The 14930-nt window shown below is 34.3% G+C and overlaps 3 protein-coding genes across 9 annotated transcripts; 2 read left to right on the top strand and 1 right to left on the bottom strand.

The window, feature by feature from the left end:
• The first annotated feature begins 191 nt into the window (after nt 1–191).
• On the top strand, nt 192–3133 carry AT1G17960 (Threonyl-tRNA synthetase). 2 transcript variants are annotated; one of them, NM_101659.3, is made up of 12 exons: nt 192–391; nt 503–803; nt 953–1025; nt 1082–1176; nt 1420–1452; nt 1543–1629; nt 1725–1817; nt 1899–1991; nt 2084–2302; nt 2401–2472; nt 2701–2772; nt 2876–3133. In NM_101659.3, the coding sequence occupies exons 1-12, from the start codon at nt 261–263 to the stop codon at nt 2981–2983; spliced, it is 1377 nt and encodes a 458-aa protein (NP_173238.1). In that variant the 5' UTR covers nt 192–260; the 3' UTR covers nt 2984–3133. The 2 variants fall into 2 exon arrangements, with proteins under 2 accessions (NP_173238.1, NP_001323038.1); NM_001332331.1 differs by lacking the exon at nt 953–1025 and having other exon boundaries at nt 503–657; nt 2876–3102.
• A 1575-nt stretch (nt 3134–4708) lies between these two features.
• Nucleotides 4709–6517, bottom strand: MYB52 (myb domain protein 52). Its single transcript, NM_101658.3, has 3 exons — nt 6117–6517; nt 5571–5996; nt 4709–5140 (listed from the first exon to the last, which is right to left on the bottom strand). Exons 1-3 carry the CDS (start codon nt 6232–6234, stop codon nt 4935–4937), a joined length of 750 nt encoding a protein of 249 aa, NP_173237.1. The 5' UTR covers nt 6235–6517; the 3' UTR covers nt 4709–4934.
• Nucleotides 6518–10724: 4207 nt separating this feature from the next.
• AT1G17940 (Endosomal targeting BRO1-like domain-containing protein) lies at nt 10725–14713 on the top strand. 6 transcript variants are annotated; one of them, NM_001332328.1, is made up of 13 exons: nt 10725–10954; nt 11499–11534; nt 11942–12209; nt 12302–12376; nt 12464–12522; nt 12602–12740; nt 12880–12976; nt 13080–13146; nt 13261–13359; nt 13495–13584; nt 13895–14009; nt 14100–14201; nt 14290–14713. In NM_001332328.1, exons 3-12 carry the CDS (start codon nt 11963–11965, stop codon nt 14123–14125), a joined length of 1014 nt encoding a protein of 337 aa, NP_001320471.1. In that variant the 5' UTR covers nt 10725–10954; nt 11499–11534; nt 11942–11962; the 3' UTR covers nt 14126–14201; nt 14290–14713. The 6 variants fall into 6 exon arrangements, with proteins under 6 accessions (NP_001320471.1, NP_173236.2, NP_001320469.1 ...); NM_101657.5 differs by having other exon boundaries at nt 13855–14009; NM_001332327.1 differs by lacking the exon at nt 10725–10954 and adding an exon at nt 10973–11283 and having other exon boundaries at nt 13855–14009.
• The last annotated feature ends 217 nt before the right edge of the window (nt 14714–14930 follow it).

The raw sequence follows: 14930 nt of genomic DNA, 5'->3' as shown, positions 1-14930 counted from the left end.
TTGAAAAGAAATTATAAATATTGTAGAAAATTATTTAAATACAAAAGGAAATTATGTAAAGTTAGGTGCATCTGCCACTTGTTGTTATTACCTTATTACAAAAAATGAAAGGAAAAGCTCTAAAGCTTGGCCCGCAAGTCACTTTAGTGTTGTAGCTATAAAAGGGAAGTTGACCTTGGGATAATCTACTCCTCTGCTCTCAACGTCATCTTCTATATTCTATAGTTTCTATTTGTCCTTCGTTCTCTGCTCATCCATCGATGGCGAATAATCATCATCCCAAGGATGAGGCTTATCTCTCATCCGTCATCCCCAAGCGTATCAGGCTCTTCGAGGAAATCCAAGCCGAGCAGCTTGAGCAGCTTCAATCTCGGCCACACGATCCAATCAAGTAAATACGTTTATGATTAATTGTTCATCATTTTCACTAGGGTGCATCAATTTGTTTGCTAAGCTAGGGTTTTGCAATTAGTTGATTTCTGGTTTTTGTTTCACTGCTTAGGATTACTCTTCTCCCCGACGGTATCGAGAAAGAAGGAAGGAGATGGGAGACCTCTCCAATGGACATCGCAGTGCAGATTTCTAAGGGTTTAGCAAAATCTGCTCTGGTTTCTTCGGTTAATCATGTCTTGTGGGACATGAATAGGCCCCTGGAAGGTGATTGTTCCTTAGAGATTTTCGGATTTGACAGCGACCAAGGCCGTAATACTTTCTGGCATTCTAGCGCCCACATTCTAGGCCAGGCTCTCGAGCAGGAGTATGGATGCAAGCTATGTATTGGACCCTGCGAACCCAGAGATGAAGTAAGAGCTTTGTTCTGTGTTTTTTCCCCTTAATTATGTTTCTTTGGCTAAAAGAGTAAAAAAAGGAGGAGTCAATATTGTTTGGTTCTTGGTATTTCATCTGTAATGTTGCAAAGACGGGCTATCTCTGATGGTAATTGTTATTGCAGGGCTTCTATTACGATTCACTTTATTATGGCGAGCTGGGATTAAACGACAATCATTTTCCAAACATCGAAGCAAGTGTTGCATATATATCTTTTGCTGACATCTTTTTTGTTTTGCGGTATGGAATGTAGAATTACCCATTAGAATGGCCGAATTTGGAGTGTTACACCGAAATGAGGACAGTGGAGCACTTGGTGGAATGACCCGTGTCCGACGGTTTGTACAGGTATGTTTGCATCTTTCTGGACTTTTCTTGTGGTAAAATGTTTAAAACTTAAAAATTGATTGCTTTATATAAAGACTAGCGACATTCAAAATGATATCATGATTAGTTAAGCAGCTTATTTGCCATGTTGAAGTGAAGAAGTTACCCCTTTACTTTACTTTACTTAGTAGTTTGTCAATTTGATTTTAACCCTTTTGTGCGCGTGTTGCTTAATTAAATAACATTGTGCATACTTGTTTTCAGGATGATGCACACATATTCTGTAGAGTGGATCAGGTTTGTGATATTTGTTTCTTATGCAGCAACGTTGGAGCTCCTTATCCTCCCAGTTTCTTATTTTATAGAAATATTCTTATCTATTTGCAGGTTGAGGAAGAAGTGAAGGGTGTGTTGGATTTCATTGACTATGTTTACAGAATATTTGGGTTTACCTATGAACTAACGCTTTCAACGGTAGGATATTTTCACATTTCTTCTCTGCCAAACCTAATATACTTTGCATGGTATGGTCACGTATCTCATTGTTTGCATGTTGGTTTCGACTTCAGAGGCCAAAGGATCACATTGGAGATTTGGAAACATGGGCTAAAGCTGAAAATGATCTTGAAAAAGCTCTAGATGATTTTGGAAAGCCATGGGTTGTATGTGTCACTACTTTCTGATGCTTCTACTCAAAACTTTATAATTCATAGAGAGATTCTAAAGTGTGATGTTTTCTGAAGATAAAGGAAGGAGACGGTGCATTTTATGGCCCAAAGATAGACATAACAGTGTCTGATGCCAGGAATAGGAAATTCCAGTGTGCTACTATACAGGTTAGGCTCCCAAACTCTTTTTAGTTTTTTCCTCTGTTTTTTGTTCTTGATCTCTTACAATAAGATTTTGATCCTTATTTGCTTCGTACCAGCTTGATTTTCAACTTCCGGCTTGCTTCAAACTGAAATACCTAAGTGAAAAAAACGAAATGGAGGCACCTGTGATGATACATAGTGCGGTGTTGGGATCTATTGAGCGTATGTTTGCCATATTGTTGGAACATTACAAAGGAATTTGGCCCTTCTGGCTTAGTCCCCGCCAGGCCATAGTTTGCTCTCTTTCAGAGGATTGTAGTTCCTATGCCAAACAGGTTTTCTTACATTCTTTATTTATGAACCCTCACACCTGCAATTCTTGCAGTGCCTAATCTCTAAGCTTTTTGTTTCCTTTGCACGTACATTCAAACAGGTACAAAAACAGATTAATGAAGTCGGGTACTATGTTGATATTGATGAAAGTGACAGAAGCCTCCGTAAAAAGGTAAATTCTTATGATTACAAGCTTTCCAAATGTTTAGGTCTTTGAGCATATTATACAAGTGAGATTATTTAAGGCCATAAATTTTTATCTCGTAAAGGCTAGTTGTCTAAATTTCATTATAAAATAAAGTCGTTTTTTCTTGGTAGATATGAATGTATATATAGAAATTGCAAAGAAAATGCATAGTTATATGTGTTCACGAGTGTGATGATTTTGTTGTGTTTGTAGGTGGCAGATGCTCGGGATGCACCATACAACTACATACTGGTCGTAGGTCAAAAAGAGGTTGCAACTGGACAGGTTGAGTGTCTCACTTTTTTCTCATGATTCATATCTCTTTGACCATCGAGCTTCTCAAACATTGATTGATCTTTTTGTTTTGTTGGGACTGTAACATTTTCAGGTGACAGTTCGGCTCAGAGAGGACCCTGAAGGCCGTAAAGACTTGCCAGAGATGAGCATCGAAAGTTTGCTTGATGAATTCAAGTTCAAGACAGTCAACTTCCTCTGAGATCCGATGTTTATGGTTTAAAATTTCATTTTTCTGTTGATGATGAATGTATTTCTTTTATAATGGTCTTTTTCATTGTACCAAGACACATTTTGGAATAAAATGTACTATTGAAGTATAATCAACCAATTATCAAAATAAAATCTCGACTTTTGGGACAGTGTTATTTTTGGATTAAGACGCAATGTTTTCTTTGAATTCAAGTTTAATTCAAAGCCAACGAAAGATGTTATGATCTCATAATTGATTTTTTAACACCACTAATGAAAATTTTCAGTTGAATAATCATTTTATTTTCACAAACTTGTCTGAGTGTTTTTAAAAGATGCTATAAGTAAAAACAAGTCTTAATCCTATCTGCATTTGCATCTATCGGCACTTTATTGACTCTGTATGCTCGCTCTCTAAAGTCTTATCACTATTTTGATCTTTTATCATATCTATATCTGATAAATTTCAACTATTTTGAACAATTAATCAACTAGTCACCACTGAAAAATATTCAACGATTCGCGTCATTATTTTCATATGAAGTGATTCTAGGAAATATATACACACATCCAATCAGAAATTAATACATTCTTGTTCTAGTGGGTGTCTTAATCTTATCCAAAATTTGATTAATTCAACATCTTTGTACAATGATCAACGTTTCGTTTCATTATCTTCCATAATAAAATATGTATATACAGTTATGCTTATCTTTTTGGGTTGTTCTTTCGTATTGTCTTAAACAATAATAATCAAGGTGACATACATATCTAACTCAACGAGGAAACCCTAGCAATCATAATGACATCAGTTTCAGAAAAAAGTAAATTGAAAAGAAAAAGAAAACTCGATGATATAAATTCATATATTAATTTCGGATGGAGAATTGTATGGTTATAAGTCGTGTCAAGATGTGTGTTCTTCATCTCCACCTAAATAAAACGAACTATTTTATTCGTGTTTTCTTAAGCTAGACAAAGGTAGATTGCTACTTTTGATTGTATTTCTTGGTGGCTGATAACTACTCCCAACTTAATCATATCTATACTCCAACCTCGATTTCGTCTTTCCGTTATTAACTTATTATTATTCTTCACACAATTAAAGAAACTAAACCAAACTTTATTTTAGAAGTTAAAAGGCTCTCATAAATAAAACCACTAGTTTAAAAAAAAAAAAAACTTTTTCTTTTTTTGATATCATCATCACAAGTTATATGAGTCAAAATAGTCTGCATGAAATTATAATTAAGTAGTACTGTATTAAAAGGATGTTCATTTGGTGGTACATATATTTAGGCACCAATGACATATTTTCTTCGGTTAATAATCAAACCTTATAATATTTGATCTTCCTTAAGAACGCAACAACACAAAAATTATATCCGACGATTGCAAATTAAATTCCACAAAATATAAAATCTTGGTCTCAACTCTCAAGTCCTTCTATTACGATAATTTATAGATTAATCCGGATTCAGGACACAGAATTTTCTCAGTACATACGCATCTTGTAATTTAGACAATATATACCATAGTCCATAGCCAAAATGAGTATAAAGTGAAACTAGGCCAGTTTGGAATAAATTTTTGGTTTTACTTCAGAATTTCAGTTTAAGATTGGTTTCATGACAAACCTTTAAACTTAATAATGTTTTAAAATAAATTAACTTCTGCTCAATCCTTTTTATCGATTGGTCTGATTGAATTTCTGTAAATATGAAGAAAAAAAAATACCGAATGGTGATGAGTCTGATTAAACATCCTTAAAATAAAAATAGAAAATTAGACCTGATAAAGGTGGAAAAGTACAACCTTATATTTGTTATACAAGAACATGTTTGGGATGGCTTAACTAATTTTCACATTTGGCTCAAACAAGAGCTCTAATTGATTAGTACTTTCTACATTATCTTTAATTAACATATGGTCCACCTTATAGTACATGTGGTACGGACAAATTAACATAAACCCTGAGAGGCAGAGTTTCCAACAGACAAAAAGTCGAAAAATGGAACACAATTCTCGTTAGGAATTCGGTTGTTTTGATCGACATCTTCTTCTTCGTCTTTTCTTGAATTATCTATCAATTCGTGTATCTTCGAATCCGTGTTTACTTGAAGAAAATTGTAGAACTCCATCGGTCGTTTAGTTTGGTCTATTGCTCCTGACAAATTAATCCATGTCCAAAAGTTAGTTTTGGAAGTTACACAAGTATGTAATCGTACCCACATGCAAGTGTACATCCATATGCATGCATGTAACTATGAAAATCATGATCGTTTCATACTATCTTTACAAAAAAAATTGATCAAAAATTAATTTAGAGTTTACAGAAAACAATGAATTTTAACCCATATAATCTATACAAAAATCGTTTTTTTTTTTAAATCAAGTTGTATACGAATTAATGCACCATTACTCATTTACTTGCACATTAATATGACGAATGTACATGTTTTCTATGAGTTCGTAATTTATATATGCCTATATGTATTCACACAAAATACAATATACGTATGGCTACACATGTTTTATCTTTGTGCAGCTATATTAGCTACATAAACACAGAAATTCAAGCCATATTATCTAATTACCTTCTTGTATTGGAGTAGTACTATTTCTGAACCCGATCTTTCCGGTCAAGAACTCTTTGAGGACTTGAAAATGATTAATATGAGAGAATTGATAAGGAAAATTGATAGCGGTTGTGGTTGCCAATCTTCTCTCCTTATCGCAGTCTTTATAATTACCAATCATCCCAGTCGCAGCCACCGTGCCATCATGGCCAAGGCCTCGTGGACGGAGCTTGGACCGTTCTCGGCCACGACGAGCCATGATGACGTGCCAATGGTTTTTAACAGCGTTATCAGTTCGACCGGGAAAAAATCTAGCGATCACAGACCATCTGTTCCCATGGATCCGATGAGACGCTAAAAGCCTTTCTTCTTCTTCCTCCGTGAAAGGGTTTCGGTTAATCCTAGGATCCAATTGATTAAACCATCTCAATCTACAACTCTTACCTGAAACCAAAAGATCCAATCAAACCAACATATATATTTTTATATAAATATATTAAACCCTAGTTTATATATGCTTTGTAAGAAATTAAAGAAATGACTTTAATATAAAGTCAGTTTTACCAGATCGACCAGAGAGCTTCTGAGCTATGGCGTTCCAATTATGAGGACCAAATTGTTCGACGAGTTCTCTTAGCTTCTCGTCTTCTGCAGGTCTCCAATGGCCTCGACTACACATCATTTTTTAATACCTCTCTCCTTTTGATCTTTATGATCTTCAATAAATCACAACCTATATATAAATTTATATATGTTGTTGATATAGTTAAGAAACCCTAGGTTTGATGTAGGTGAGGGAAGATGGGTATGTAGGAACAAGAAGAAAGCTGAAGAGCAACAGCACCATACATACATGTATTTATATAAGTATATTTATTTAGATATTATATAAAGAATTGAAAGTAATGAATATAATAAGATTCGTTAGAGAGTGAGGGAAAGTTTGGAGAGAGGTTTTCACCGGCGATTGATGCCAACGTCTTCCCTAACCAAACACACTCCTTTTAAGTAATCTACCCTTTTTTATTTTTCCATTTATTTCGTAATTTTTATATACATTATTTTGGTTTATGTGAGAGTTTTAATAATTGAGTAATTGATGAGTAATGAAAAGAAAAAAGGAGATTACACAGGAGGGAAGAGATTGCTTGGTGGGGTGTTTTCGTTAAACTTTCAACGTCTACCCTTAAATATATTTTTTTCCAACCTAAACCCTCTACTTCAGCCACCAATACTTCATCTACGTTCGTATAACCTTTTACAAGCTACATGTACACATGTATATTAATTATTATGGTCAGCTTTTTATATATGGACAACTTCTAGAATATGAATCAAGGTGGGAGAACGCTATAATTAGTTAACTACAATATATGGTTCAAAGAACGAACATTTAGATTGCAAAATCTATAGTTGCATTTACCTGTTATGATGTTGTATTAGTGTTACTTTGAAAGAAATAAATAAAACTTACATTTGTTAGTGTTTAACTACATAAAACAACAATGTTACAAGCAATGAAAATCTCAAAAGTCTAGCTATGTATATTACATGTGGACAATATTTTCCAAATTTATGAAATTTTACATAACCGCAAATTAAATCAACAATAAAAAATAACTAAGGCGAACTCGTACGTCCAGAATTAAGGGGGAATGTAACGGTTATTATTTCAGGATTTGTGGATCGAACTCGATGACTAAATTTCAACCGTATTGCCTTTTGGTATAACTAATGGACAATTGTTACAAGTTTTAAAATGGTTTTATAACTTCGAAAATATCAATACATTGTTAAGAGAAAAATACTGGAGGGGAAGGAGAGAGTTTGGTAAAGATGTTGGGGACCTATGATTTAATTGCAGGTCACGTATAAGTAGAATAAAGTAATTAAATATCGTTGGATATGTTTTGTTAAACCTTTCAGACCTAACCAAATGTTTTATTTTCCTTAAATCGGACCAACGTGGAAACCCTAAAACGACTCTGTGTCTTAATTAATTAATAGGTTAACTGACTGATATATCAGTGGCTTTGTACTTTATAAAAATGAATTTGACATCTTATTTGCTCAAACATATATTTGGTCTTCAAGCACATCACCAACTTTCTCTCTTGTCTTGTCTACGACGGTTGGCTTTTAATTTGTACTCTCAGTTCTCTAACAAATTTAAATTGAAAAAAAAAACATGAAATGTAGCATTGGTTACCGACTTCTATTTCATGGTTACCGACTTCTATTTTTAACATTCAGATAAGATATAATAACATAGCCTAAATACTTAAGAACATTAAAAATAAATATATGAAATATAAATAAAATGATAGGAATAAGTTGAAAACCTGAAAAGTGATGTATTGTACTTCAAAGTTCAAATTTTCCTTGAGATTGCTTGCAAAACAGTTTATTGAATATTTATAAGGATTGATTGGATATATAGCTTATAATCCAATCAACTAATCAATTCAATCCTAGGTAAGCTATAACCAAACTGTTTTAGAACTCATTAGTCATTTGCACGTGTGTAGGAACAAAGCCAAACTTAATTACTGGTGGAGATTAGTAGGAAAATAGGCAGAGTTAGTTGGGAAGGAAGTCAAATACAATCTTTCACAACTAAAAAGAATTTCTTCAAATAAGATTTCTTCAAATAAAGCAAACCGGATCCTGATTACACTAAACCGGTTAGGTCTATCAACAAATTGGTTAATCAGAAAGCAAAAAGGCAAAGCAAGGATGACTATTGAATCATGGGGATAATTAATGAGCTTGCTGGTTACAGCAGTGGGTAATATCTAGTATATATGTACAGTAGTATGTATAGCATCATTGCACTCACATCAATTAGTGACCAATTTGGGATCATCTCTACAATCAGATTCATGGACTACTAAGTGTGTCCAAACTCTGTTGTTGATCAACAACGCTTTGGAAATAGTGGTCTTATTCTTGCTTTTGATGAGAGAAAACATTTCATAAACTACTTTGGTGGTAGATAGTATATCAATCATCTCAATGTAAGCAGAAAATTATATCACAAAGCTCATTTCCTTTTTTTTGTTCAACAACAAAGCTCATTTAATTTCCTTTGTAAGATTTCTTAAAACTTAATCAATACCATCAAACCACGTTGAGAACCCTTACTCCTAAGATTGAAAAATAACTCGGACTTTCTGGTGTTGAAATGGAAGACGAATCCAGAAAGATGCTAGAGCCAAAAAATAGATCAGCCATCTCATCGTAAAAAAAGCAGATATCACTCAAACCAAAGTTCCAACAAAATTCCTTAAATTTTGGAACCCCTAGAAGAAAAATTCGCAGATGCTCTGGCCGTAGGCCAAATACTCAATTTCACACGAATATGCTAGTGAAACGACGTTCGGTTTCATTTGCTTTTTGTTTAATCACCTTTCATCTTTGAGAAATAAAATTCCACCATCGCATAAACGTTTATAAAGTATATTTAAAAGCTTTTCCAATTAGAAAATGATTGGGTTATGTAATTGATCCACATAATGATTTAGTTCTCTAATAATGTTTGTTGGTTATAATTAAATCACAAAAAATAATAATTAAGAAGACTGTTCTATAAAAGGAAAGAGTCCTAAACGAAGACGAAAAAGAGAGAGAAAGCAGAAATATCTTCAACATAACGGAATGATTGAGGACACGTGTCGTCACCAACCACCTTGCCAGCGTTATTAAAGCATTCCCGACCACTGGACGGTGACCGTGAAAGACAACCGCGACGTTTCTAACCGCGAACGACTCACGGAACCTTTGACACCTGTCCAACAGTCCCCACATTTAGTAGTTTTAGTACTTTTGTATGTGTGAGCCCGCCCAAAATAGTAACCATCACGTGACCAACGAGGCTGACACGTGGATGGCATTTTCCTTTGTATAAACATTGAGCAGCCCAGCCATGGGGCCTTAATTATGGGAACATAGACAAACAAGTGTGAACGGACGTGTAGTGCTTATGCACCTTGTAACGTAATTAGGCCGGTGACGATTTCGTTTGTCTCTCATTAATTATTATTCTATTTGTAACAGCAGCAACAAAAAATCTCTATGACGATTGTCTTTTAGTTTACTAGGTCTTTTAATAAGCATCACATTATTATAATCAAATCCGGTATTTCACAAAATGAAGTTTATATGTTAACCACGGCATTTTTAGATTTTTTTTTAAGCTGGATATTGTTAGATTGCAAGTTTTAAATGAATGATTGTGGAAAATTCAGCAATGCAATGAATGCTAAGAAAAATGCTGGTTGATGTATTATATTCATTCTATAATTAAATATCCAAATCTACCTCAATTTAAATATTTTTAAAAAGATTCTTCTGTTAAACAGTTTTTATGATCATGCTCGATAGAATTAGTATAGGCTTAAAATATCTCAATAGTAATATTAAAATGTAAGTATTATAATACAAACATCCTTGAAATATGCCAAGAGAATCGTATTTGAGAAATATTGTAATGTATAAAAACGGAATAAAAGCTGTGTTTGAGAGCAAATCTATATCATTTACAAGATCTTGTTAGAATGAGGCCGATGGACAGCTAATGGTGCCAATAAGTCCAAAATTTTAAATCATTAAAACACTACTCATACCCCCACTAGGCACTATTTTCATAGAGGATAAGATCATTTTACATTTAAAACTGTATTTATTTTAATTATAAGTAATTGCTTTACGATATGGTCTAATTTGAGCTTCATGTCGGTCTAAACATAGTCATTATCATATATATATATTTTTTTTCATTATCATATTAAACACCTAGGAAAATCAGCAACCAAGGAAACGAATTTACTTTGTTGCTTTATGATGGTCTAATGATTGTAAAAGTTTCATGTTAGTTACCAATTTGAGCATCTCTATCGAAAATATCTCAACGAGATATCCAACAAAAGAAAAATAATTAAAAAAAAAAATATGAGAGAAGGTAGAAAAAGTAGGAGAAAAATAGAGTTGAGTTTCTCTTCCAAAAAACTTTGATTCTCATCCAATTTGGACAAGTGTTATCATAATTCAGTTATTAAATAATAATTAATGTATTTATTTTAATTAAAATATTAATATTTTTTTTTTGAGAAACTTTTCTTGTTTTTATTGATGGAGATGATCTAACCTTCTAAAGAAAAAAAAAAGAGACAAATCTTTTTAGATTTTTCTCTTAAATTGATTTTATTTTGGTAGTTAGCTGTACTAGTGAAGTAGTAGCCGAAGCATTATTTTCTCTTCTCGTTGAAATTGATCCCTTCTAATATTTTTCTTCTTCTTCTTCTTCTTCATAATTTGTATCAATCATTTCAAAGAACCATTCTCTCTGTATATCTCCTTTCCAGTTTAGCTATATAAAGGAGCGGTTTTTAAAAATATCTTAGGTAAGAATCTCTCCTTCTTGTATACTTTTTGTTTTTCAGATTCAGAATTCGTTTTCCTTTTTGAATCCTATTCAAATTTTGAGCGATTCAATGCTGATTTAGAGGTTTAAGCTATCTAGTTGGTGGTTCAATTCGAATTCCAAAATCAGAAATCCTGGCTAGTCCAGCTTTGGTAGTATATAGTGTTTTCTTCATTCCTCTCTGGGGAAAATGTTGCTTAAGGTTTTTCCTTTTCTGTCAAGGATTTTGAATTATTATTATTTTTGGGGTTGAGCTCGATGAAGCATCACTTTCCATTACTCTTTTCTTACATTTGAGCATAATTATTGGTGAGCCTTTACTCAAAATCTTCCCTTTTTAAGTCAAGTTGCTTTGCAGCCTTTGAAATTCCTCGTTTTTTCTTTCCTATTTTCGTTATAACGTTTCATAGTGGAGAAATGTGATTACAAACTGCAAAAAGTTTCATGCTTTCTCTGTGAACTCACATGCCTTTCTTTTTTTGTTGGCTGATCAAGTTTGTATCTTTTTCTCTAATTTCTTGCAGAACTCGATTGGTTTTGATAGCTTATAGCCAATCAAGGTGAGATAATCAGCAACCTCTTACTTGTTTATCAAACGTTGTTATTTGCTTGTTTGTTTCTGCTTGGAACTTGGTCTTAAAGTAAGATTATTGTTAAGATTCGTGTAGATTATCTAGTCACGTTGAATTGTGAAGATGGTATAGTAATGGCAGATAACTCGTGAGCTGGGTTTTTACTTTATCCCTATGAATCTAGTGGAGGAGGACGGACTTGAGCTGTTTTTTTCGGTTGGACATTAACTTTTATCAACTCCTTCTTATTGCATTTTTAGATGTGGAATCATTCTCCTCTTTTCTTTTAGCTTGATCATTTTGTAGTCACAGATTGTTTCTCAAAAGGTTCTATGTGAAACCTTTATCAAGATTTGGCACTTATGTTGTATATTTGTTGACTTTTGGGTTTGTAGATTTCTTAAGTTCTGTGAAAAATGGGATGCTTTGCGTCAACGCCGAAAGACTCAGGTGGGAACAGAAGAAAGCCAACAAGCATCGGTGAGGTTTCAGTATATGTACCTGGTTTAAGGATACCCAGAGCGGTGGATTTTTTGCAGTCACTTGGTGATCAATTACCGAAGACTTTAGTGGAACGCTTGACAGCTTTAAGAACGCGTATAGTAGTGATGGCTAATCAAGAAGGACCTACAATTACGAGAACTAGGAGAAAGACACAACATGGTATATGTCTGTCAAGATCTTTGTGTGTTTTCTATCTCCTTCTGCTTTCTATGGTTTGGAACTCTTAATTAATTACTAGTGTTCTCTGGCAGGAGGTTCAACGCTCTTGGATCTCCATCAAGCTTTGCTAGATTATCTACCTGTTGTCTTGGGATTAACTAAAGATGGTATAAACTATTATGTGTTTCTTAGAAAAAGATCTCTTTGGTTTCAGAGATGTATTCTGACCCTACAGTATTTGTGATGTTGTTCAGGTAGCCATCTACAGTTTAAAGTGCAATTTAATTGGGTAAATCAGGAGGATGAGGAAGAGGTGTAATAATTTTTCAAAGCTGTTTGTCTTTCAAGTGTCATCATAATGTACAGACTCTTACATGTTTACTTCTAACCAGGAAACAGAGATGTCAAACGTTTGGTATGAAGTTTTATCTGTTTTGCATCTAATGGCAATGCTACAAATGTCTCAAGCCAATTTACTGCTTCTTCCTAGAGGTTCTAGTGATGGTCACAATCATCCGAAAGTATCCGAAGGTTAGGCTTCTCTGAGAAACTTTCTCATCCATCTTCTCATACAGTCTCTTGACCATTTTTTATGCAATGATTTTTTTTCTTAAAAAAAGGGTAAGGTTTCTCAGACTTAACATTATGGTTGTTTGGTTTTTCATTATAGAAAACAGACGAACTTCGATTGATATCTTCTTAAAAGCAGCTGGATATCTTGATTGTGCCGTTAAGCATGTTCTCCCCCAGTTTTCTGCTGAGCAAAGGTTTGTAGGTGACAAAGTTTCTAAAGTCATTCACTCTACTCGTTGACTTTTATCAGTTGAGCCTAATGGCAGAACCCTTCTCTTTGTTTTCATTTTTCTGCAGGAGAAGTTTACCAGTTGACTTAGCAGAAGGAACTCTACGGGCTCTTTGCTTGCAAGCACTTGGCCAGGTAATACCTCTCCTTTGATGGATAGAGTTAAGCTATCCCATGGCATCTAACTGTACCTCATGTAGTTTCTTTCTCTCATTTAGAATCTAACATCTTTCAAGTTTCTGAAAATAGGGTGTTGATATCCAACTTGGCATGGCGATTGATAGCTCAAAGGCCACTCTTGCAGTAAAACGAAGACTTTCATGTGAAATGGTGAAATATTGGCAGCAGGTGAAGTCCTTACTATTATCCAATCTGTTTCTCATTGAGACTTTGTCTATGTATGAACCGCCTCCTACTTCCCATGGAAACATCTGAAATTTTTTGTTAATGCTTCCTTTTCCTTGTCGGTGTGCGCTGAAACAGGCACAAGATAATTTAATGAATCTCCCGTTAGCAAATGGTTGGGGAGAAAAGCATGGACTCTTTGTTAAGTGGAAGTATGTTGAAGCTAAGGTACTGTTACATTCTTTCTCTCTTGCTCTTATACTCCTTTCATATCTGAATTTGTCTGTTCCTTTTGTCTTGAGGTATGGCCCTTTCTTGTAAACTGTCTCTATAAGACCCAAATTTTGTTTTTGCTTATAATATGATCCATATCATTATTATTTGAGAACCATGAGTCTTTTAAGAGAGTCTATCTCTCGATGTGGAGTTAAGTGCTATAGGTGACGAAGGTTCATGTGTCTAATGTCTTGTTTCATCTTCTGGAATCTTTTGGATCAGGCTGCGGCTTACTACTATCATGGTTTGATTCTTGATGAAGGAAACACAGAGAAGTCACATGGCATGGCAGTTGCTGCTTTACAAGCTGCAGATGAATGTTTCAAAGAAAGTAAGAAAGCATCCGAAGCATTCAACGCCTCTGCGCCTACTTCAAGGTAATTTCTTTCTTTTTTGAAATCGGTTTCAGTTTGAGCTGATTTGGTCGCAAATTAGCAGTTATAAAGATCTATTTTTCTTTTCTGCAGAACACCGCCCCTCTTTGGAACAATGAAATATCTAACTGAGAAAATCCCGAAAGATACTTCGAGTAAAGTCAGGATAAACCGTGATCTCTACTCCTATGAAAAGTGAGTTTAATCTGCCTTTCTTTCTTTTGCAATAGCATTATAAAGCTCATTTATTAATATTAATCTGTTAATGCTTTCTGATTAACAGAATCATGGAGACAGCACCAACACTTCCTGATTTCGCTTTGGCATTGAAACCAGATGAGTATCAACTTCCACTCGCCGAAGCTTCGTAGTCTGAAGATGCTCAAAGCGCTTCGAACCAACTTTAGGAGCAAACGAAGAGAGAGAGAGATGTGTAAACCTTGTATAGCCAAAAAATCAGTGGTTTCCAATGACGGCCTGCAAATTATGGTATGGCTATAGAATTTACCCAACAGGTTTCTATGATCTGATCTCTACCGTGTGAGAAAAAACACTTATCAAAATTGGGTTTGGATCAGTTTACATGAGAGAGATCTTTGTATGTTAATGTACTAATATATTCCTTCAATAAAGCATTATTTTTTTCCCATTTCCAAGATTGATATACTTCAACAAAATAAAAAGTAATATGCAAAAGCAAATGGTGGGGGTTCTGACTTCTGAGAGAGTGTATAATGTTCTTGGTGAATGAGGTTGCTGAGGTAAGAGAAGGTTTAGTTTGGAGCTTGAAGAATCAGAGAAAATTGCACAAAAGTTTTAGAATAAAAGCAGAATCTAGAGAAGATGTTGCATTCAGACAACAACAGGATCGTTAGATTCAGGACCGGTTCGCTCTCTGCTTTTAGACAGTGCTTCTTTGAAACT

The sequence above is a fragment of the Arabidopsis thaliana genome, assembly GCF_000001735.4.
Source record: "Arabidopsis thaliana chromosome 1 sequence".
NCBI lineage: Eukaryota > Viridiplantae > Streptophyta > Magnoliopsida > Brassicales > Brassicaceae > Arabidopsis > Arabidopsis thaliana.
The sequence above is the reverse complement of the archived record's forward strand: the minus strand, read 5'-3'. Positions and strand labels throughout refer to the sequence as shown.

Coding starts and splice junctions, on each gene's coding strand:
- AT1G17960 (NM_101659.3), top strand. CDS start 261: ATGGCGAATAATCATCATCCCAAGGATGAGGCTTATCTCTCATCCGTC. Junction 1,630..1,724: donor ATGAACTAACGCTTTCAACG/GTAGGATATTTT, acceptor TTTCGACTTCAG/AGGCCAAAGGATCACATTGG. Junction 2,773..2,875: donor AAGAGGTTGCAACTGGACAG/GTTGAGTGTCTC, acceptor TAACATTTTCAG/GTGACAGTTCGGCTCAGAGA.
- MYB52 (NM_101658.3), bottom strand. CDS start 6,234: ATGATGTGTAGTCGAGGCCATTGGAGACCTGCAGAAGACGAGAAGCTA. Junction 5,997..6,116: donor GAAGCTCTCTGGTCGATCTG/GTAAAACTGACT, acceptor TTTTGGTTTCAG/GTAAGAGTTGTAGATTGAGA. Junction 5,141..5,570: donor TACTACTCCAATACAAGAAG/GTAATTAGATAA, acceptor TTAATTTGTCAG/GAGCAATAGACCAAACTAAA.
- AT1G17940 (NM_101657.5), top strand. CDS start 11,963: ATGGGATGCTTTGCGTCAACGCCGAAAGACTCAGGTGGGAACAGAAGA. Junction 12,210..12,301: donor TAGGAGAAAGACACAACATG/GTATATGTCTGT, acceptor GTTCTCTGGCAG/GAGGTTCAACGCTCTTGGAT. Junction 12,741..12,879: donor TCATCCGAAAGTATCCGAAG/GTTAGGCTTCTC, acceptor TTTTCATTATAG/AAAACAGACGAACTTCGATT.